Source organism: Pelodiscus sinensis, chromosome 3 (genome assembly GCF_052426305.1).
Source record: "Pelodiscus sinensis isolate ZL-2025 chromosome 3, ASM5242630v1, whole genome shotgun sequence".
Taxonomy (NCBI): Eukaryota; Metazoa; Chordata; order Testudines; family Trionychidae; genus Pelodiscus; species Pelodiscus sinensis.
In genome coordinates this window covers 14,317,999-14,341,932 of record NC_143054.1, presented here as the reverse complement: position 1 = coordinate 14,341,932, position 23,934 = coordinate 14,317,999, and the positions used below count along the sequence as shown (strand labels likewise).

General features: G+C 45.3%; 1 protein-coding gene and 1 long non-coding RNA gene across 2 annotated transcripts in view; one reads left to right on the top strand and one right to left on the bottom strand.

Moving 5' to 3' along the window:
• Positions 1 to 17: 17 nt before the first annotated feature.
• Positions 18 to 22,412, top strand: LOC142827751 (uncharacterized). The gene is made up of 5 exons (XR_012902472.2): positions 18 to 347; positions 5,984 to 6,055; positions 11,327 to 11,478; positions 11,589 to 11,791; positions 22,295 to 22,412. It is a non-coding gene; the product is annotated as an uncharacterized LOC142827751 (long non-coding RNA).
• SLC25A27 (solute carrier family 25 member 27) overlaps positions 4,360 to 23,934 on the bottom strand; it is a 28,988-nt gene continuing 9,413 nt past the window's right edge. Inside the window, 7 exon segments of the mRNA XM_006120678.5 lie at positions 4,360 to 6,012; positions 8,633 to 8,735; positions 9,151 to 9,243; positions 16,110 to 16,194; positions 18,496 to 18,608; positions 19,719 to 19,841; positions 22,388 to 22,472. Coding sequence (XP_006120740.2) covers positions 5,941 to 6,012; positions 8,633 to 8,735; positions 9,151 to 9,243; positions 16,110 to 16,194; positions 18,496 to 18,608; positions 19,719 to 19,841; positions 22,388 to 22,472 — 674 coding nt within the window. The 3' untranslated portion in view covers positions 4,360 to 5,940.

Sequence of the window (23,934 nt, the reverse complement as noted above, 5' to 3'; positions counted from 1 at the left end):
GGCCCGCTCCTGCGAGTTGTGTGCTCTCAGCTCGGCCTCCCTCCCCACCTGGAGCCTTGATTGGCAGGGTAGGGCGAAGCACGGCATGCTGGGAGCGGTCTCCGTTGCCTGGACAACTGCAGGGTGACGCTCTGTAGGGCGAGAGGTGTCCAAGGCCGCTGGCCTCTTGGCCCCGGCTGAAGCGTTGCCTGCTGGGAGCGGTCTCTGCAGGCAGCCCTCAGGGTGAAGTTACACTCTGGGATGGGTGTACAGGCCACTTGAGCTCAAGGTGCAGTGTCGCCTGCGGGGGCCTGTCCCTACATACACTGACGCTCAGGGGGCAGCACTTCATGCTGGGACTTGTCTCTGTGAGTGGCAGTTTGGGCTCAGGGCTGTGTGTGTGTGCACCACATCCAGTGGTTGTGAGGGCAGTGCACAGGTAACAGCAAGTTTCGGGGTGGGTGCAATCTGTGTTACACCGCTACTAGGGGGACCATGCAGTTAGCATGTAACATCTCTGCAAGGCACATGAGGCCAGGGCTGGGTCCTGGTGCTAGCACAGCTCCCCAAAAAACACAGGACAATAGGCTAATATTAACCATGAGGTGTCAAAAGTAGTTTTTCAAATGAGCGTGATGGAGACAGCTAATATAGCTTCCCATATCTGTCTGTGGGCCACTGTACCAGCCCCACATAGCCAATGAACAGAGCAAACTACCCCACAGCTGCCCTGATACATCCTTGCAGCAGAGGTAAGTCAGTATAAAGGTATTACACCACTCCCATGATTTCCAGGAAGCCCTCCTTAGGGTGGGGAATTCCCAGATAAAATGGCCTGTCTGCATTCCTGTGGCTCAGAGAGGGAGTGCAGCTGAGAAATGAGGCCAGCATGTTTAAACACGTTTTCAAGAAATTTGATACACTGCATAATTGGAAGTGTTGACCAAGCAATGTGTATAAACAAGGCTGAGGTCTTTTTTTCACATTTTAGTAAAAGTCATAGGCTACATCTACACTGGCATGATTTTGTGCAAATACTTTTAACGCAAGAGTTTTTGCATTAAAAGTATTTGCGCAAGAGAGCATCTACACTGGCATGTGCTTTTGCGCAAGAGATGTAGCCATCGGGCTTTCTTGCGCAAGAAATTAACATTGCCTGTCTACACTGGCCTCTTGCGTAAGAACAGTTGTGCAAGAGGGCTTATCCCTGAGTCGGAGCGTCAGAGTATTTGCGCAAGAAGCACTGATTTTATACATTAGAGCCGTGGTCACCAACAGGTCGATCACGATCGACTGGTCAATCGCGAGGCCTCAACCAGTCGATCGCGAGGTGTCCTGTCCGCCCCGCCCCCATTTCCCTCCCACCCCCGAGAAGCCCCACTACCTACCTCCAGTGAAAATGGAGGTAGCGTAGGCTTCCCGGGGATGGACAGAAGTCCCACAGCTTAACACCACTTCCAGCGATTCCGGAAATAGCACTAGCTGCTCTGCCAGGTGTACTGCGGGAGGGAGTAATGCTCCCTGCACCGCACAGGAGGGGTGAGTCAGCCCCGGGGCAGGCGTGCGCGGGGCTTCCCTTCACCGGGGGGGGGGGTGCGCGCAGGGCTTTCCTGCGTTGGGGGGGTCGGCCCCAGGGCAGGCGCACGCAGAGTTTTCCTGCATTGGGGGGTTGGCTCTGGGGCAGGCGCGCGCGCACAGGGGGCTTCCCTGCACGGGGTCGGCCCCGGGGCAGGCGTGCGCACGTGGGGCTTCCCTGCACCGGGGTGTCGGCCCCCGGGGCAGGCGCGTCTGGAGCTTCCCTGCACCACGGGTGGGTCGGCCCCGGGACAGGCACATGCTGGTTTCCCTCTGGGGGCGGGAGAATCCTGGGAGGAGGCAGATACAGGGGACTCTCTGCCTCCACTGGCACCCCACTCCCCAGCCCTCACTCCCCTGTCCCCAGCCACAGAACTCTGTCCCCACTCCCCTAACTCTGTCCCCACTCCTCTGTACCCAGCCACAGAATTCTGTCCCCACTCTCCTGTTCCCAGCTACAGAACTCTGTCCCCACTCTCCTCCCCACTCCCTGAACGCTGTCCCCACTCCCGTCCCCAGCTACAGAACTCTGTCCCACTCCCCTCCCCTCCCCACTCCCTGAACGCTGTCCCCACTCCCGTCCCCAGCTACAGAACTCTGTCCCCACTCCCATCCCCAGCCACAGAATTCTGTTCCCACTCTCCTGTCACCAGCCACAGAATTCTGTTCCCACTTCCCTGTTCCCAGCTACAGAACTCTGTCCCTATTCCTGTCCCCACTGGCACCCTGTCCCCAGCTGCAGAAACCTGTCCCCACTGGCACTCTGTCCCCTGCTGCAGAACCCTGTCCTCTTCCCTCCCAGCACTCTGTTACCTCTCCCCTGCCCCCCAGCTGCAGAACTCTGTCCCCACAAAATGTATAATTATAAATGCTTCATTTTAGATTTAAATAGCATGAATAAAAAACAGACCATTTATTTCATAACTATAAACACATGATTTTAATTTTATACATCGCATAATTTAAAAATAAACTGTTTATCAGAGTGTATAAGTAAGGACTGGGGACAGCAAATGATGGACAGGAGGAGAACAGAGAGGGCAGGGCTTCAGGAAAGGGGCAGGGCAGTAGATCTTCACCTGTTCGGGGATTTAAAAAGTGATCTTGGGTGTAAAAAGGTCAGAGACCACTGCATTAGAGCGTCAGTGTGCTTGCACAAGTACTCGCAGCCAGTGTAGACAGGTGGCAAAATTTTGCGCAAAAGTGTCTGCTTTTGTGCAAAATCTTGCCAATGTAGACACAGCCATAGACAGATCATGGGCAAAAAGCAAAAATAATGGAAGCCCATGACCTGTTTGTGAATTGTAGGAAGCTGAGCAGTGGTGTCGCCATAGTGCCTAGGTTGCAATGGGGACCTGTTCAGAGATCCAGGAGCTTCTACCACGTGTGAGGGCTTGGAGTTCCAGGGTCTTCCCACTGCTTGTGGCAGCCTCGAGTTCCAGGGAACCATCACCTATGGTGGCCAGGAGCTCTGACGGAGTCCCTGCAGATCCCAGCTGCTGCAGGCAGACCTTACACCTGCTGCTGGCTGTGGGCTGCAGACTCAGAGGTCACTCAAAATAATGAATTCTGTGACTTTATTAAACACTATGGGTACGTCTAGACTACATACCTCTGTCGCCAGAGGCATGTAGATTAGGCTACCCGACATAGGAAAATGAAGCGGCGATTTAAATAATCGCCGCTTCATTTAAATTTAAATGGCTGCTGCGCTGTGCCGATCAGCTGTTTGTCGGCACAGCATGGTAGTCTGGACGCGTGGGGGGGTCGACATCAAAGGCACTTTTCAACCTCCCAGGTATAGCTTCATTTTCCTATGTCGGGTAGCCTAATCTACATGCCTCTGGTGACATTCGTATGTAGTCTAGATGTACCCTATGTTTCTTCCTTAAATAAATGCTGTGAGACACTGAAAAGTAACTGTAAAAATAGCATCTGAAGAGAAAGCTACCTACCTGTATCCACAGTTATGTGTATTTGGGTGGCAAGAATTGCAGGGCCACAGAAGGTGTGGGCAGAATTTATTACTGATTGTGATGATGTGTGAGAAATAAGAGACCCCGGTTGAGTCTTCACAGCAGATAGAACAAAATTCTACTTATGAACAGAAAACATTTGACATCAAAGTCACTGAGACATGAAGATGGGGTCCTACAGTTTTAGAAAGCAGGCTTGCACTTTGTGTTCCAGCACACTCTCCAAATGCTGATGGTCACAGGACAGTATCAGGTGGTTGTATCCTCCCACCTCCTCTGCAGTCCAGGCAGCATTTGGTAAAGGGTATGGTTAGACAGGATGTTGTTCAGATCCTCCCATTACAGGATGTTTTTCATTTACCATCCATCCTGATTAAGATATTCAAATTGTTCATATTATTTAACAATTTGTAGATTGGAAATATTTTTGGCAGGTACTATACATGTTTTTACATGAAGCTCTGGAGGTACAAATTAGTCCTGACTTGCTTACTTACCATGGGGATTCTCAAAAGACAAAGCTGTCCAAAAGACCTTATGTGGGACTTAAGCAGTCTAAAATCATTGAGCTTCCCTTTATACAGGAGTGTCTCCAAACAGGGAGTGGTAGAATAAAGTGGGTATACATCCATTGAGAAATAAGTTGAGCCTATCAACTTCTTTCGCGTTATATCAAACACATTTGAGGTCAAGTCTGCACAGCTAAGTCTACTGTATTAATCTATTACAGCACCTAATGCTTGATTTGCTAAGAAAGGACAGACCTATATGAGATGTACTTTTATTTAGTGTGTACACGTGTGTATAATTCTAATAAAAAGCTCCAAAATTTACACTCAGGTCTTTTATTAATCCACAGAACTTATATAATACATGATTTAAAAGATACGTGTTATATAGAAGTACCTAGAGCTCTACAGAAGTACCTAGAGCAAGACTATTCAACTTTGGAAGCCCCAAGAGGCCACAATGATACTCACAGAACATGCCGAGGGCTGCAACTTAAGTGTGGTTGTATATATATGCAAATAGCTTCTTTCACACAATGCCCTGGCACTCCTGACACCTCCTCCCTGGGGGCTAGAAATGCTGACACCCTGTACCCGTCTGTTCCAGCCAGCCCATCCACTTGCATCTTTCAGTGTTCACCCCGCCTGGGGGACACCTCGTTGTTGTGGAGTGTATTCCCAGTGGAGGCCATGTTCAAAGGATCCCACCAATGGGCCGCATGTTAAGCCCACGTAAACCCAAACTGCACCGCGGGCTGCAAACAAACAGGTTGCAGGCTGCATGCGGGCTGTGTGTTGAGTAGCCCTGACCTAGAGTCTCATCCTTAGCTATAGGAGCCCTCTCTAGGATCAAAAATGTATTTACTTAGGGTGTGTCTAGACTACAGGGTTTTGTCGACAAAAGTGGACTTTTGTCAAGAAAACTAAACCTGCGTCTACACTACCGCTGAGTTCTGTCGACATAACATCAACAGAACTCAGCAGTTTTGTCGACGCTGGTAAACCTCATTTTACGAGGCATAATGCCTTCTGTTGACAGTTCTGTCAACAGAAGATGTTATTGCATCTAGGATTGTGTCTAGACTACAGGGTTTTGTCGACAAAGCAGCTTGCTTTGTCGACAGAACTGAATGTAGTCTAGACGCTCTTTGTCGACAGAAGCTTTGTCGATAGTATCTGTCGACAAAAGCCTGTAGTCTAGAAGTACCCTTAGTGTATTGTTTTGCCTCTGCTGCCTCTTCCGGCATGGCTGACACTTTGCCAGTTGGAGTAATGCTTTTTGTAATAGACCCTTTCGTGGAGACTACCAACACAAGAGGTAGTTGCTAAAGCAGGTTCTACTATATAAAGAGAGACCATCTTTCATGAGTGACTACTTGCAGAGGCCATGGAAAGTTTTCCCCCTGTAATTTATCTGTGAAGAAACTATAAAGAGTGACCAGATAGTCACCTGCAACCAGTGACCACATTTTCTTATTCCTATCCATTAAAACAAACCTGTAGGAGAAACTGATTTTCACTTATCAGTAGTTGACTAGCATACCATACCACACCATCTGTACTTTTGTGCTGTTGTTGGTGGCAGCACTGCTGGTGAGAGTGGCCAACCTGGGCATCCAGCCAACAGCCAATGCTCTCCTGTGTGCAAACCTTTTAAGAGGTGGTTGCCCTTCAAAGTGACCACTTTTGCTAACTCTCAAGAGTCTGTCAAGTGGCAATCAGAAGGTAACATTGAATCACTGCCCATCCACCTAAATTTGAAGTGATGACTTAAAGATGAGAGACTACTGCCAATCTCCCAAAATAGCCAGTTTCCATAGGGATTGGTTGTTTTATTGATGACCTACTGGATTTCCAATTCTGTTTTATTTTTTATGTGATTAGTAGATGCTTTCAAGACCTTAAAAAGAACGAACTCCACAGATCCTTCTGATTTGTTCATAGGTAAGCCAGAACACCAATGACCAAGGAGCCTGCAAAAGAAACCACACAAATGATTACAAACTTAGAACAGAGGTAATATTTTAATAAGTGTTTATTAGCCAGTTTAACAGAGATACATATAACTATATTAAACTATTTATGTTTTTCTTAGCTAGATTTAACATTTATGGAGGGTGCAGTATTATGTATTACATGTCAAGGTGATAGCATTGCCTATAGTTAACATTGCCCAATCCTTCCCATAAGACACCCTTTCCAATTTATTTTGCTAAAATGTAAGCTTTTGGACTGAAATTTTCCATGTCAGGCATCTGCTGAAGGCTGAACTTCTTTCAGAAATTACAGCAAAAAGCATTCAGCTATATTCAAAAATGAAATTAGGGGAAAATACATCATTTTGCCCATCTTCTAGCAATTCTTACAGCTATTTAGAAGAACAGCTGTAATACCAACATATATTGTGGAAAGGGACTGAAATTTGACAGAATGCTATCTCTATCACAGATGTGCTTTTGCTTCCCCCCCAAAAAAAACCCCCCAAATTTGGCCAAATTATAAATCTTTGAAAAAAAAATTTGCAACATGCTCAGTGGACACTTAGGCTATGTATAGACTGCAGGCTTTTTTTCAGAAGAAGGTTTTCCAGCACAGATCTTCTGAAAAAACTTCTTGCAAAAAGAGAGCATCTACACAGAAAAAGCGCATTGAAAAAGCAATCTGCTTTTTCAAAAGATAGCATCCACACTGAATGGACACTATCTTGCATTTAAGCTATGATCACTTTGGATGGAGTGGCCTCCAGGATACCTGTACTTTTTCCTCTTTGTTAAAAAGAACGCCTCTTCCCTGGCTACGCCAAGCCTCATTTGCATATCTAACGAGCCGCCATTTTTGCGGAAGAGGCTTTTGCGCAGGAAGGAGCTGTCTACACTGCCCCTTCTTGCGCAAGAAAAACCCTCTTGCACAATGCCGTTACACTGATTATTTTCAGGAATAACGGCATTGCGCAAGAGGGTTTTTCTTGCGCAAGAAGGGGCAGTGTAGACAGCTCCTTCTAGTGCAAAAGCCTCTTCCACAAAATGGCGGTTCATTAGATATGCAAATGAGGCTCGGTGATACTCCATGCTTAGCCTCATTTGCATAGCTCTGGCTCAAGATCGTGCCAGTGTAGACATAGCCTTAGAGTTTGGCTCCTAAATTCTCTGAAATTCTGACTTTACTGGGCATAGTCCAACTCATGGATGCAATAGCTGAGCAGGGATTTTCTTGTAATTGTTCCTTCTAGCTGCTGTGATACCAGGCAGAGGAACTGAGAGCATAAATATTTTATGTTCTGTGTTCTCAAGGCATGTCTACACTTCATGGACGATCAGCGCTGCCACGGGTTCAATTTAGCAGGTGTAGTACAGACCCCCTAGATCGAACTCACAGGGAGCCCCCATCAGTGCCGGTACTCTTACTCTTTGCGAGGAGTAAGAGAAGCCGACAGGAGCATTTGCTTCCGTCGACCTTCCACTCTGTGGACGGGAATTTAAGATGCATCAACTCCAGCTACATAATTTACATAGTTGGAGTTGCATATCTTACTTTGACCCTCCCATGTAGTGTAGACCAGGCCTCAGTGCTCTCTTTGCTGATGCTCAGGGAGCCTAAAGGAAGAAGCTGCTTGACTTGACTGCAGAGAACAAGAGTTAGACTGATGTCAGTGGGAGTGGGACTGGGACTAGTTGGCAAAGGAGACAGGCAGCTGGACAGAGAAACCAGGGGATTTAGATTCTGGGACTAAGTGAGTGGGGAGAAGACTGACATTGGACAAGCACCTAAAGGAGGGCTGAATCTAACTGGGCAGGGAGAGCAGGACAAGAATTGCAGTGGTTGGACAAAAAGACTGGGACAAGCAGAGTAACAAAGTCATGTTTATTTGGAATAGAGTATCCATACACAGTTATACTGTACTGGCATAGCTATAGCAGAATTATTATCCCACTATATCTGTGCCTGTCTGATTACCTGTATAGAGAAGCACTTAGGTTATGTGATCTGAGAACTTAGCAATTCAGGATAACCAAACACAAAGTTCTGTCAGTACACATCAGTCTTGGCCCAGGATCTCTTCTGAGCAAACAGTGATGATCATGTTAGCCAACGTGGGTGTTTGGTGAGGTGGACAAATGAGAACTCAAATCTAGCTAAAGAGTTTTTATGATGCCTGTCATGAAGGTATTTAAACAGAGACTTGTCTTTCCCATGTAACTGGAGGCAAGGCTTGGGTTCATGCCTCAAGAGTTAATTGACTAGTGCACTAACAATGTACTCTAATTCAGTTCATTTTTAAAACCTCATATTAGTATTTTCCAAGTTTAATGATTTAATAAATATGACAAAGGACTATGAAATACATATCTGAGAATCAGTATTGCTGTAATGTATTCTGTGTAGTGTGCTCATTCTGTTTTAAGACCCAATCCCGCAGGGTGCTCAGTGCCTCCTACAAAGTAGTCCAACTTCAGTTCCTAGCATAGTCAGTGGGAACTGAAGACATTCAACACCTGTCAGGATAAGGCTCTTAACACATCAGTGTTGTAGTTGTACAACACTGCATTACAAACTAACTGTAAAGAGTTTATACTAAAAGAGAAAGTAATTTACCATTCGCATCCAGGTTGGTAAAAAGCCTTTGTATAGAGACATAAATCCTTCACCTTGTATAGCCTGAATCAAGCAGTCTGTAGAAGACTTATACAGTAGTCCCCTACAAATAAGGAAAAAGAACAAATCAAAGTTAGTATTACAAATACACAAATAGACTATGAAATGAAAGTGTTTCAGCATGCTCACCACCCCAAAATCATCAGGGTAGCTCCTATGAAAAGTTACATTTAGAAACAATATCCCTGGCATAGACCCACTGGAGTCTACGAAGTTAGACCAAAAAGGAAACTATATGTAAAATTCTGAAAGTAGTTATGGACCATTACTACAAGCATAGTTTTTATATGCAAAAACAAACACCAAAACAATTAGCAGAAAGATTAAGAGTCTAGATGTCCAAGACATGATGCATTAAAGAAATTAATATGAATCTTTCCACTGATTTCATTGGGAGTTCAGTCCAGGTCCTAAGTTACTACTGAAGTTGTGAAACACCCTCTTGGAAATATCTATACCTTCCCTGTTTATCTCTTGGTTGGTTCATTATCCGTGTTTTGATGACATCAGCAGGAGTTCCCAGGATTGCAGCTACCAGACCAGAACACACACTAGTAACAAAAGATGGTATTTAAAGAAAAAACAAATCAAGGGTTAGCATTCTAATTCAACCACCTAAATCCCAGTTTCAAAAATAAAGACATTTCAGGGCTATTGTCACTAAATCATTATTAATACCTTATAACTTAATGTGGGTTTCCCAGTTAGGACAGAGCTGGGAAGAACTGGCCCAGCTTTGGCTCCCATATCTCCACTCAGAACCAACTGCCCTAGCTTCATTAGTACAATGTGACGCATACACAGTGCATGGAGGTCATGCAAGATCAAGTGCCCCCTCCCCCATTTCTGCTTGTCCTGCCCAGCATAGGGTGGGAGAGTAGCTCCCTTCTCCTGCTATGCCTGCTGCACTAGCATGCTCAGTTCCTGGCATCAAGGCCGAGTGGAGAGCAGAAAAGGCAGGACCAGCAAACTTGTCATGCCAGTGGTTCCAGGTTGTTGCTCTATGCAGCACAGCTGCTGCCTGCGAGAGAGCCTGGCTAGAGCAGCAGTCCGCTGGCCCAACCAGACTCTCTCTCAGGCACTGGACACACCGCACAAAGTTAGAAGCTGGAGTAGACAGATTCGGCTGGTGTGAGAAGTGGTCCCCTGCCTCCTCCCTCGGCTCTCCATCTGGGCCCAGTTGCCTGGAACAGGATCCAACATACCTGGGGAGGCATAGCAGGAGAAGGACAGAGCCTCTCCAACCCCAGTTGGTAACTCTGATGGGGCAAGAAGAGTGTGGTGGCTCCAGGTAGCTGCTGGGCAGGGAGATCATTGAGTGAAGGAGACCCACGAGGTTCTCACGTATTCTCCCCTGTAGACTGTGCTCCCTCAGTAGCAGGAAGCATGTGTTGTCATGAAGTGGTACATATTCTTGAAGTACAACTTGAAGTTTTGTGGAACATGGGACCTTCCCAAGGGGACTATACTACAAATATTTAAAACACCAGGAAATGCTCTCTGGAAAAATAGCATATATAAGAACTGTAGAGTCACACCATAATAGAGCCAAGCATACAATAAAATAAAACAGAAGATTATACTCAGAGGAAAAGTGGAAGGTAACTGGAATAAATTAGCATTGCTTCATTGTTTTTAAAGGCGATAAACTTATTTACAACAGTGGAAGATCTAACAACTCCCCAAATGCAAGCCACATCTATTCTTACCACACCAAAGATCAATCTTCTGGGTTCAATTTAGCGGGTCTAGTAAGATCTAGCAGCCGTGAAGAGTAAGGTAAGCCAAGGGATGCATTTGCTCCCATAAGCCTCCCACTGTGAAGACGATGCTAAGCTCAGCTTAAGGTATGTTGACTTCAGCAACGTTATTTACACAGCTGGAGTTACGTACCTTAAGTTGAGGTAAAAGGATGATACCACATTAGGTAAAAAATTAGGATGTGGTCTTGACACACTTTAAAAAAGACTGCGCAAGATGGGTCAGCTATGAGAGCCACTAGCTCTCCCACTCATCTGGATGATGTAATGGCCACTAGAAAAGGTGTAATAAGGAGTCTGTTTCTAAGGGCTCAAAAGGGGGTCCGGTGAGGGCATGGAGGAACTGACTAAGGTCCCATGGTGGGGCAGGTTCTCTCACATCTGGATAGAAGTTTGAGAAGCCCGTTAAGAAGAGAGTGGTGATGGGATGTGCGATAGAGAATCCATTGGTTTTTTAATGAAAAAACGTAATGGAAGACAGGTGGACATGGATTGAGGGTATAGAAATTCCAGTTAGTTTGAGTTCCAGCAGGGAATCTAGAATAAGGGGAAAAAAGAGGCCGACAAGTGCAGTCAGTTTATGTTGGCACCATGATTCAAAGTGTTTCCACTTATGTGTGTTTATGTGTGCTGAGTAGTTTTCCAATGACTATTTAACAATATACTCTGTACCATTATGTCATTTTGCCATTCAGTATCCATGCTTTGTGTTGAAGTTTGTGGGGATCTGGATGGATGCTATAGGAGTCAAGGCAGAGGCAAGAGCTTGTGCAGTGAACAGACTGGCCTGTGGAGAAAGTATGGATACCACATTTGTCATGTCTATGTGGTGGCTATTAGGATCACTATGGCCCCATCCTGTTTTATCTTGCAGAATACTCAGGAGGTGGGGGAAGGCATAGAGGAAGGGAACATTCCACTTAATGAGAGCCATCACTCTCTGGGTGATTCAAGTCACCCTGGAGCAGAATCAGAGGGATTTGGAATTTTGTGAGGTTGCATCTGCCATGTTATTTTGGCAGCCAGGTAAGTATGATGCTATCACACGGACATTGTGTTTGATGCATTATTGCCAGAGGCATATGGCTTCCATGCACATGGAATGTGATTGTGCTCCCCCTTGTCTTTTTTTGTAGAACATACTGGTGATGTTGTCCATGAAGATCTGTATCATTTTGTTTTGGATCAACAGATGGAAGTGTGAGGCACTGCAAACTGCATGAAGCTACAGAAGACTGATCTGAAGTTGGGACTCCACGGTAGACCAGCAGATCTGTACAGAATGAGTCTGTAGGTGTGCCTCCCAGCTAGGAGGGACCTGTCTGTAGTAATGGCAAGGGTAGGTGGATTCTGTGTGAAGTGCACTCCAATGCAGATATTATCTAGATTGTTCCCCCTTAACAGGGAATCCTTGACTGTGCTGGGCATGGTAGGGAGTTTGTGCATGCTTTCCCTATGAGAAACATACTGTGTCCATAGCTAGGTGTGAAGACAGCATGTGAAACCTCGTGTGATGGACAACAAAGGTCACAGTGGCCATGTGGCCTAGAAGCTATAGGTACATCCTGGCAGAAAACTGCAGGCTCTACCATGCTGTTGAGACTTAGGGTACGTCTAGACTACATGCCTCTGGCAACAGAGGCATGTAGATTAGGCTACCCGACAGAGTAAAATGAAGCGGCGATTTAAATAATCGCCGCTTCATTTAAATTTACATGGCTGCCGCGTTGAGCCGACAAACAGCTGATCAGCTGTTTGTCGGCTCAGCGCGATAGTCTGGACGCTCCCCTGCCGACATCAAAGGGAGTTGTCGACAACCCAGGTATGCCTCCTGGGATGAGGCATACCTGGGTTGTCGACAACTCCCTTTGATGTCGGCAGGGGAGCGCCCAGACTATCGCACTGAGCCGACAAACAGCTGATCAGCTGTTTGTCGGCTCAACGCGGCAGCCATGTAAATTTAAATGAAGCGGCGATTATTTAAATCGCCGCTTCATTTTACTCTGTCGGGTAGCCTAATCTACATGCCTCTGTCGCCAGAGGCATGTAGTCTAGACGTACCCTAAGTCAGCTAGAGCCTCAGTGTTTTATTAGAAGGGAAGCAGTTGCTTTAAGGGAGTGAAGGTCTGCCAATGAATTTGAGGTTGTGGACCGGTGCTAGGGTGGACTTTGGAAAGTTTATTTGAAGCCCTAAGAAGGTAAAGAGCTGGATTGCAAGTTGGTTGGATTTTATGACTAGTGATGGTGCTTTCAGTAGGCAGTCATCCAAAAGGGGAAAAAAAGATTGTTGGCTGTGTCATGTGTGTCCAAGAATTCCTCTGGTTCTTCATCCTCCTGTTTAGAGAAACTAGGAGGTGTATGTGATGGCAGCACAGGGTGGTTGGTATGCATCAGTTGCAGGGCAGAGTGTAGGATCACCCCTGTTGTTGTGGTATAGTGCTCAAAGTTGCCAGAATGATTGGAATGCCACCGGGGTTGGAATGGTATAGAAGGCATCCAGGGCCGGCCAAACCAGGGTTGGTTTGCAAAGTTTGCAGAGAAGCCAGTGGCTGGTGGTATCTGTGTGGCAGAACTAACTACAGGAATATTGAGGCAAGCCAATCATTTCTTCTTCTTCCTTGTCTTCCCCACTGAAGCAGTGTGTTGACAACTGTGAAAAGCTGGGCTGAGAAAGAGTCCTTTGTATCAAAGCACCGAGGAAGGGGACTGATGTATTGATGAGATTAGTCTCTGTGGTGCAGGAGTTGTTTTCGTATGGTTGAGGTCGCTACGGGTGTGATAGGAGAGCACAGGACCATATAGCTCACTGTGTTCATAGGTGTCTGGCTGAAATTCATAGTGCCAATGGCAGGTGGCAGCATGAGCACTGAAATGCTCAGTACCCAGGACTTACTGGCTGTTGTAGATGTTGAGATGTAGGATTTCCCCTTAGTGCATGGTGTGAGGGACATGAATATAGCTGGTGCTGCTGGTACCAGGAGAACCTGGGTGCTACTGGAGCAGCTTTTCTTAGGCCAGGTCTACACTACGGTAAAAATTTGATATAAGATATGCCAATCCAGCTATGAGAATTGCATAGCTGGAGTTGCCATACCTTAAAATGAAATTCTGGGGCAGCCCCACTGTCAAAAGTCAATAGGAGAAATGCTCGGGTTGATTTCCCTTACTACTAGAGACCCTAACTAGATCCGCTAATTGAACCCTGAAAGAGCATTGATCTTCCCATAGTATGGACAAGGCCTTAGACAACTCTAAGGACAGGGATGCAGTCTCCTGTCTATTTGCCGCCTTCTTAGTAGTTTGGCTGGGCTGCTTTGCCCTGGAAGAAGGGCCTTTGTTTGATGCGGCTGTGGGTAATTTCTGGCCAGGTGAATTCATACCTCTGGCTCAGATGCTGGGTGAAGAGATTTCTCCACAAGGAAACGATTCAGCTGTATATTTCTTGCCTTTCTTGTGTGTGATTTGTGGTGGTGGCAGTGCAGACATTTTTGTTGCATGTGTCCTCACCAAGACCCCAAGCACACTGTGAGTGGCTGTCTGAGAGGGGTATTGACAGCCAGCAAATAAGGCAGCATTTAAAGTTGAGGGGGCAGGCATGCTGCAGAAGGAGCCTAGTCTGTCAGTTGTAAGAAGAGAGATATGGTTGTAGAGCTGCTGCAGTCACTAGGTAAATGAAACTTAGGGTACTATGAAGGGAAAAAATTGAGATGGGGAAAGAGAAAAAGGAGAGGCAGTACAGGCAGTCCCCGGGTTACGTACAAGATAAGGACTGTAGGATTGTTCTTAAGTTGAATCTCTATGTAAGTCGGAACTGGCGTCCAGATTCAGCCGCTGCTGAAACTGATCAGTTTCAGCAGCGGCTGAATCTGGACGCCAGTTTCGACTTACATACAGATTCAACTTAAGAACCCCAGGCATCCCCAAGTCAGCTGCTGCTGAAACTGATCAGCGGCTGATTCCAGGAAGCCCGGGGCAGGGGCTTCCTGTAGTCAGCCACTGGTCAGTTTCAGCAGCGGCTGACTTGGGGACGCCTGGGGCAGAGCAGCTGGGGTGCTGCTGGGTTGGTCCAGTAGCGCCGCCGCTCCTCGGCGCTACTGGACCAACCCAGCAGCACCCAAGCTGCTCTGCCCCAGGCGTCCTGATTCAGCCGCTGCTGAAACTGACCAGCAGTGGCTGAATCAGGACGCCTGGGGCAGAGCAGCTGGGGTGCTGCCGGGTCGGTCCAGTAGCGCCCAGAGCGGCGCTACGGGACCAACCGGCAGCGCCCCAGCTGCTGTACCACAGGCGTCCGGAGCAAAGCCGCGGAGCACGGGGGCAGCGGGACAGCCCAGACGCGCCGTGGCTGTCCTGCTGCCCTCGGGCTCCGCGGCTTTGCTCTGCTTTGCTCCCTCTCTCCCTGGTCTGCAGACCAGGGGGAACGGGGAACAAAGCTGCGGAGAAGGGGGGAGTGGACAGCCCAGACGCGTCTGGGCTGTCCACTGCCCGCGTGCTCTGTGGCTTTGCTCTGCTTTGCTCCCCTTCTCCCTGGCCTGCAGACCAGGGAGACGGGGAGCAAAGCAGAGCAAAGCCACGGAGCACGCAGGCAGCGGACAGCCCAGACGCGTCTGGGTTGTCCGCTGCCCGCATGTTCCGCTGCTTTGCTCCCCGTCCCCCTGGTCTGCATACCAAGGGGACGGGGAGCAAAGCAGAGCAAAGCTGCGGAGCACACGGGCAGCGAACAGCCCAGACGCGTCTAGGCTGTCCGCTGCCCGCGTGCTCCGCCGCTTTGCTTCCTCTCCCTGGTCTGCTGGAGACCAGGGAGACGGCCCCGTTCGTAACTGCAGATCCGACATGTTGGATCCGCGTAACTCGGGGACTGCCTGTATTTCAATGAGGACTACTGATTACAGGTAAAGAAAAGGACAGAAGATGGAATTAGTAACTGCGAGATGCTGCTGAAAGCGCCGATTCTAGCCAGTGGTGGTAGAGAAGGAAGTGGGGGCATAAGGGGATAGCCACACAGCATCAGTTAAACGCCTGAGGCAATGCCAGATGAGGGGGTGCACATGTGTGGGCTAAACAGCTACGTGCACAAAGGCACATCAACACCTAAAGTGGAGTATCCCGCAGGGACAGCACTCAAAGAACACCCTGTTCTCTGCATCTGGCCCACTTCTGCCTCAGATCACGTTCTTAACCATGGAGGCACCTATCAACATTAAGTGGGTCTCCTATTCTTTCTAAGTTCCTGCTTTTTGATTACCAATCAGCTCATGTCTATCCTCGGTCTGCTCCTTCTCTACCTCAAGGAAGAATTAATAGTCAGAGAATTCCAAATACACTGTATATAATTTAACAACACCACCTAGCACTTTGCATACACAGTCTCAAAATGCTTTGTAACATTGGGTAAGTAGTAGCACTAGTCCCAGCTACAGGATGGGTAACTGAAGCAATAAAAAGTGAAGTGACTTGCCCAGGACTACACAGCAAATTACTGACAGTTAGGCTGACATTGCGTGCCCTTTTCTGGCTACCTCCAAGAAACAATTAGCAGACAAAGGGAAGCAGCAATGTGATAGTCCTGAAAAACAGAACATCATTGAATGATTAGCTTGTGGCTAAGAGTCATCTCATTAGATATGTGGGGTAGAGAGGATAATAAAATAATGAGGCACCTTGCAATGCTGTGAGTCACACTGTTGTCCTGAAGTGGTGTGTTCAGAAGTAAAAAATGTTTCACTGAGTCATAAGTAGTCAGATCTGTAAAGAGAGTAATTAGGGGAAATAAGCATGATGAGAAGTGACATGGTATTCAGGCTGCTTGTGATGGAGTTAGGAGTCCTGAGATAAATAAATCCCTGGTGGAACTACAACCATTGCACCAGGCAGGCATATGCCCTTTTCATCTCTTCTACTCCCATCAGTTACATCTAGAGTCCCTCTGCTTTCCCCCACCTCTACCACAAAACATATTAGTAGAGTATGTATAAAGTAAGGATGTAAAATCCTGGTTAAACAGTTAAATGTTAGGTTAACCTAATGTTTAACTGGTTAGCTGATTAAGCAGGATCCAGGCAGGTGAACACTTCAACATGGCTGCAGCAGCCCCCCAGCCCACGGGTCTCCCGTTCCCAGCTCCTAGCACAGGGGCTGGGACTACTGCCAGCTCCTGCTCCCAGCCCCCTGCCAGAGGAGCACCGATAATAGAAGGCCAGGCTCCTTGCAGACAGAGGCTTCTTCTGACATAGGAGCAATCCCTGTCAGCAGTCAGCCCCCTGCAGGGCAGAAACAGCCCCCTGTCCGCAGCAGGTAGGGAGCTGCTCCAGCCTCCCACTAGTTACTGGTAAACTTTTCACATCCCTAATATACAGAATAATTGAACTCTCTCCTCCCCACAAACCACTCACCTCCTGTTCAACATGAAAACAGCAACATGGAAAACAAATTTCCAAGGGGAAGTTTGGCTAAAATGTTGTCAAACAAATTTGGGAACATTAACATAGTCCTAACAAGGATAATTTTTTTCACTTCTATAACACTTTTCCTGGGTAAATACCATTATCCCCATTTTGCAGATGGCAAAAATGACAATAGAGGGCTCACTGGAGTCTACATTGGAATAACTTGATGAGGGATTGGAAGTAAGTGTAAGTTAAAGTGCCTAAGGATTTAAATGAAGGCCAGTAGTGTCCTAGAAAATTAATGGTAGGTCTGGGAGTAAAAGGCAGGTGTCCTGACCTTAGATTTGATGCTCTATCTACAGAGCCATGCTGACTTCCTTAGTACTTTATAAGTCTCAGAGGTGTAGCCATGTTAATCTGTATCTGTAAAAATGACGAGGAGTTCTGTGGCACCTTAAAGACTAACACATTTATTTGGACATAAGCTTGCCTGGGTCAAAACCACTTTGTCAGATATATGGAGTGGTTTTGACCCATGAAAGCTTATATCTAAATAAATGTGTGAGTCTTTAAGGTGCCACAGGACTGCTCATAGTTAGTACTTTATAGTGTTTTTCAGACCAAATATGTAGGGTGGTAGAAGTAAGCAGCTGTAAGTAAATGTAAGGGAGTCTGAATTGCTACTGTGTTTGTTCTGAGGGATGGAAAGACTAAATTAAAGATTGTGTATGTATGTGATTGAAAGAGAGAGAGAACACCCAGGCACGAGTATCCTCCAAAGGCCACGCTCAGCAACACAGTTTGTGCCTATCTCATTTAAACCATAGGCAATGGTTTTATACAAGAATTATACCAGTCTTCAACTCAGAATTCTTTATTGGCACAATTTTTCCTTCTTACTCCCTCAGTCACAGGAGGATTCCCCACCTTCAGACACCCAACCTCCAGATACAACAACAGGCTCCTCTTCCCCAAAGTTCTTCCAGTCCAGCCGTTCCTGGGCTGTTCTTCCTTAAAACTGTCTTAAACCCAGTCCTCAATAACTGTACATCCAGACTTCCTTTACAAAGTGGCTCCTCCAAAGGCCTTCACGAGCAGCCGGCTTCTTCCCTAAGCCCCAATCACTTTTCTTCCCCAAATCAGGGATTCTAGGTCCCCTTACATGGCCTACCCTGCTGCTTTTCCAGTGTCCTGCTAGCCTCCTTCTTCCTAATAATTACCACATGCTCCTCCCCCAAAAACCTTATTCAGAGGTAAGTAACAGACCGGTCTCACCTGTGACAAAATTAATACTTTAACTTTTATATCTTCTTGTTAGTTGTTATCCTTTCTCTAATTCTCACTTCAGGCTCACTTCTATCTAACACTAGTCTTAGACTCCCTTACTACTGGCCCCTCAGTCTTAAAACAGGATTCACAGACACCAGCAACGATACTTAAAATAACCTTGAGTCAAATGGCCTAGAAATTAGAAGCCACTCTGAGCATTGGGACATGATTGTGAAGGGAGTTCCTTAGGCAACATTCCTGAACTCAAAGGACCTCATCATCCTGCAGGAAAAAAAAAAGCCTCAGGAAGGGTGGCAAAGATAATCCAACCGTTCTGGAAAGACAAAGAGATAATCACTTAAGGAGCTCAGCCTTACGTTATTAGATTTACCTCCCATGTTTACCAGAGCAGCTCTTTGGACATTTGGCACCCAACCTGCCCAAAGGCCCCGAATTCCCCCTTCAGACAGGATCTTCACAAATGCATGGTGCACTCCACGAAATCTGAAATACATAACATTTGACATTATTTAGCATGACAGATGACACATGTCTTCACAAACACTCAGTTATACAGCTAATGAGTAAAGAACTCAGTGACAGTCAAACTTCTGGGGCTACGTCTACACTGGCCCCTTTTCTGAAAGGGGCATGCTAATTTCACAGGTCGTAATAGGGAAATCCGCGGGGGATTTAAATATCCCCCGCGGCATTTAAATAAAAATGTCCGCCGCTTTTTTCCGGCTTTTAGAAAAGCCGGAAAAGAACGTCTACACTGGCCCAGATCCTCCGGAAAAAAGCCCTTTTCTGGAGGATCTCTTATTCCTACTTCAAAGCTACTTCAAAGTAGGAATAAGAGATCCTCCGGAAAAGGGCTTTTTTCCGGAGGATCGGGGCCAGTGTAGACGTTCTTTTCCGGCTTTTCTAAAAGCCGGAAAAAAGCGGCGGACATTTTTATTTAAATGCCACGGGGGATATTTAAATCCCCCGCGGATTTCCCTATTACGACCTGTGAAATTAGCATGCCCCTTTCGGAAAAGGGGCCAGTGTAGATGAGCCCCTGTTGTACACATAGCCGGAGGACTTCTTGTGCTTTCTGTAGTACACAATTAAAAAAATAATAGGAGTGTTTAATGCTACTAAAGGTTAGTGATATGGCATCCGTGGAAGCTGAAGTCCTCTATTTACTCACAAAAGAGATCCTTTACATTAAGGGCAGCGATTAGGCAAGCTTCCCCACACTGCCCCACCAATTTGCCATAATCATAACTTCAAGGAATTATTTTGATGGAAATTCAGTCTCCAGCCTTAGCTGGTATAAATAGGCACAGTTCCATTCATGAAGCTATGCTAAAATACACCAGCCTAGGGGCTACACTATTCATGTCCATTAATCATTTAAAATCCATGTAACAGTGTTCTCCTGTGTAAAAAACAAGCAAACAAAAGTCCTTACCTAAACCACAGGGTTTTGTGTAGTAATGGTAATATATTATCGCAGATTCAAAGTCCCAAAAATCTGTCCCACACTACATGACAATTGTCAACATCCACAGAATGACCACTGACAACATAAAAAAATGACAATTAAAATGAGCTTACTTGAGAACTCACCGTAATGGTTTCCCTTCTAGTTTCCGCTTTCCTTCCATTTGCATCTGCACCTTCACCAGATCAGTTGGACTGGCAAAAAACTGACCAATAGCACCAGCTGCCATCCCTCCAACTACAGATTTCCTGGAAAAAATTAAAGTGGGACCTAAGCTCCCATTTTTCTCCAAACTACATTCAAGATGTTAACAACTATGAAATCACAATGCCTGTTTCCCCAGTGAAAATGAATGCCTGAGCTAATGAGCTTTGTAGCATCTTCCAGTTGAAATGAAATCTTAAGCAACCACTTCTCGCATCAACAGCCAGAACTTAATAATTGTAGTAACTTCATATGGATAGTACAGTCTATAATACAGTGTTAAAAGTGACTTGGAAATAAAATATTTAATATACATCACCAAAATATGCTAATTGCACTCAGGAACTATATGTGCCTTTAACTGCATTTTCCTTTTGTGATTTCTTTTTATTTGGGAAGAAGCTGGTATCAAATACTTAAAGTCAGTATAGGATTTTCCTAGAGTTTTTTTAAGTGAATTCGTAGAGCACTGGGGCTCAAGAATAGTCTTCTTCACAACTCTTGCTATTCCCAATGCATTCCAAGTTGTTACTTTCATGATTACACCACCTGCAGCCCATCCGTAAGCTCTGAGATTTTTAGAGGTAGCCCCCAGAAGTCTGAGCACAGGCAGGTCATGCAACTAGCCAGGCTGAGAAGGAGGGACATTCAACATATTAGCACTTCAAAAGGAATCTTGTTTCTTTGGCTGTTTGAACAGTCAATCAACTTGTGCATCACTGAACCTAGTTCCACTGAGATGCCCCTAAATGTATCACAGTTACTGATGTCAATTGTGATGAACGATGAGGGACCGGGAATGTGGTGATTTTTAACGTTTGGTACCCTTTTCTATGTCTCAATAAAAATATTTTTATTCCCATACTTCCACTTACAAACAGAAGCTGGTTTCTGTGGTGAAGAGAAAATAAAATCTTCTGATAACCTCTTATGTTTAGAATTTTTCCACACTTATGATTTAAAGGCACAATGACAAGATAAAAAAGAACATATAATTTACAAATAAGTCTTTACTCTTGCTCCATATATTACTAGTATAACAAAAAGTTATTACTAAATCTAAATGATTGTCACTACAAAATATGACCTCAACAGAGGGTTAAAAAAAGAAGCTCCATCAGGTGTTCTTTAATGACCTGAAAATCAAAACAGAATAGTAAAAAAATGGAAAGATGGTCAAATTGGTAAGGAAGGGTACAATAGACCAGCACATACACGTAGGGACAAAATCAAAAAGGCTAAGGCATAAAATGTATTATATCTGGCAAGGGACATAAAAGGCAATAAATAGAGCTTATTTAAAAATTCTAGGAACAACAGAAAGTCAAAGTTAATGGGGAAGGAGAGCTAAAAATGACATCAAGACAACTGAGGTGTTTAACACCTATTTTGCTTCAGTCTTCACTAAAAAGGTTAATGATGGTAAGGCCAGGTCTACACACTAAAAGGAGACATTGAAGCAAGATACGCAATTCCAGCGATGTTAATTACATAGCTGGATTTGAGGCACCTTGTTTCATGTTTCCCCACTGTCCCCATAGTGGGAGGCCAATGGAAGCAAATGCTCCCATTAGCTTCCTTTACTCCTCGCACAAGCAGGAATATTGGCAGCCACCTTTGAGTTCAATTTAGTGAGTCTTAATGACACTCACTAAATTGAACTCCAGAAGAACAATCACAGCAGTGGTAATCTCCATTTAGTGTAGACATAGCCTAAGATGCTCACCACAATGAATATTAACAACCGAGGGAAGGAATACAAGCTTGTCCATCTTCTACTTGCTTCTAATGTATTTGTAGAATGTTTTCTTGTTATTCTTTATGTCTCCAGCTAATTTAATCTCATTTTTTGCCTTGGCCTTTCTGATTTTGTCTCTACATGGTTGTGCTGTTTGTTTATATTCATCCTCAGTAATTTGACCTAGTTTCCCCTTTTTGTAGGACTCTTTTTTGAGTTTCAGATTCTTGAAGATCCTGGTTAAGCGAGGGTCATCTCTTGCCATATGTCCTTTCTTTCCTATGCAGTGGGATAGTTTACTCTTATGTCCTTAATAAACGTCTTGTTGAAAAACTGCCAACTCTCTTAAATGATAAGGATATTCACCGCAAATTACTGACTTTTGCAAGTTAGTGATTTAGGGTGAAATTCACTCTTGCAAACGGCCAACGCAAGGACTATCAACCACTTAAATCCTCAAAGTAGAGACTGAATAGTAATTTACCATGTTGCATACGACTTGCATATGAATGAGTTTCACTCCAGGATCTTGTCTACATAGGAAGGTTGCACAGGTTTTTAAACCAATTTGGTCAAACGAATGGAAAACTGTGTGGACACTCTTATTTCAGTTTTGCTCAAACCTGTTCCCAGACAACTTAAACCAAAGGAAGCTTCTTTTCAATTGAAGTAAGAGTGTCCACACAGATATTTGCACTGGATTAATTAAATCATTTTAAATTCAAATCTTAGTTAAACTAATGCAGCTTTTTTATGTAGGTAAACTGCGAGAGACAATATTCCAGGGCTAACAGAACTGCTATAACAAGAACAATTCCAACAGTAAGCAGTAGCAGATTTATTCAGAATTACCAAAGAAGAAAGCTCTTGTCTTCAGCTCTGCCAAGCACGGAGTCACGAAGATGTTCATATGTAACCATCCGCACTCCTGTGTATACTACAGAAAACAAAACCACAATAGAAGGCTTAGAGCATCCATCTCTTTTGTTTGTACTATAACAGAAAACCAAGAGATGAATTGTAAACCACCTAGCACAATGGGACCCTTGATCCTGACTGAGGATTTGGTTGATTCTGTAATAACAAATAATTCAAAAGGGGAGCAAAAAAAGAGGCTGAATGGAATATCTGCCCTTCCCATGAACTTTTTAGTGTAAGGGAATCTTTTTTGCTGAACGGTATTTCTTGTTACAAAGACGAGCTGTGTCAGCACTTTAAGACACTTTACTTCATTGTCCATCTCACCACTCTGTGAGATTTGTTTTATTTCCAGCAAATTAGTCATAAAAGAATCCTCTGTGTGTGTTTTCTCCCTTTATGATTTACTACTGTCAACTGTATTTGCAATTTAAAAAAAATACAAACTAGGTCTCTCTGAGAACCTCTCACTGCTAAGGGAAAGGCAAAGTGGGGCACTAGACTGGAGTTCAGCGATCCTGGGTTTGAGTCCTAGCCCTGCCATGGACCTGCTGGGTGACCTTGAAAAAGCCACTTCCCCTCTACAAATGGAGGATAGTAATAGTGATGTCTTTTCTAAAGCACTTTGAGACCTACTGATGAAAAGTGCTGTATAATTATCCCCTTCAAATTCCAAACTTTAGTTAATTTGGATTTATTTTCCTGGATGTCCCTGAGAAACAAAGCTCTTTTAGTACATCTATACAGCAGGGTGCTAAAGCTGAATTAAGCTATATAACTTTAGCTAAGTCAGTTGCGTAGCTGAAGTTGAAATAGCCTAATTCAGCTTTTGGCGCTGTCTACACAGCAGGAAGTCGAACGAAGAATATTCTTCCTTCAATTTCCCTTACTCCTCATGAAATGAGGGTTGCCAGGGGTCTGAGTAAGAAGTCCTTCAGCTCGACATTATTTTGAAATAAAGGCTTGTAGTGTAGATGCACACTATGATATTTTGGAATAACATCAGTTATTCCAAAATGACGCTGTTGTGTTGATGTACCCTTTGAGTCCTGGTCCTCAGAGGAAGACTAGGGGGGTTAAATGAAAATGTCTGATTGTATTATTTGTCTGCACATGCCAGCTCAAGCGAGGACATAAATAACCATGAAAAGGTTTAGAGATGGAGCACTTGGCTCCCTCTAAAAGGGAAATGCCACCTCAGGCCAGCCTCAGTTATAATTAAGGTTGTAAGTCTGTCATGGAAGTCACAGATTGCATGTCCAAGACTCCTGCAAGTTACAGCCAGTATAGCGGACCACAGGGCTACCCAATAAGCCCCAGGCAGCAATGCCCCAGAGCGCTACACCCCTCCCCCAGAGCAGCAGCAGTGCCCCAGAACCCTGTTTGCCCCCCCTCCAGAGCAGCAATGGCACTCCAGAGCCCTATCCTTCCTCCTTTCCCACCAACCTGTGCAGCAGCAATGCCCCAGGAGCACCCCAAAG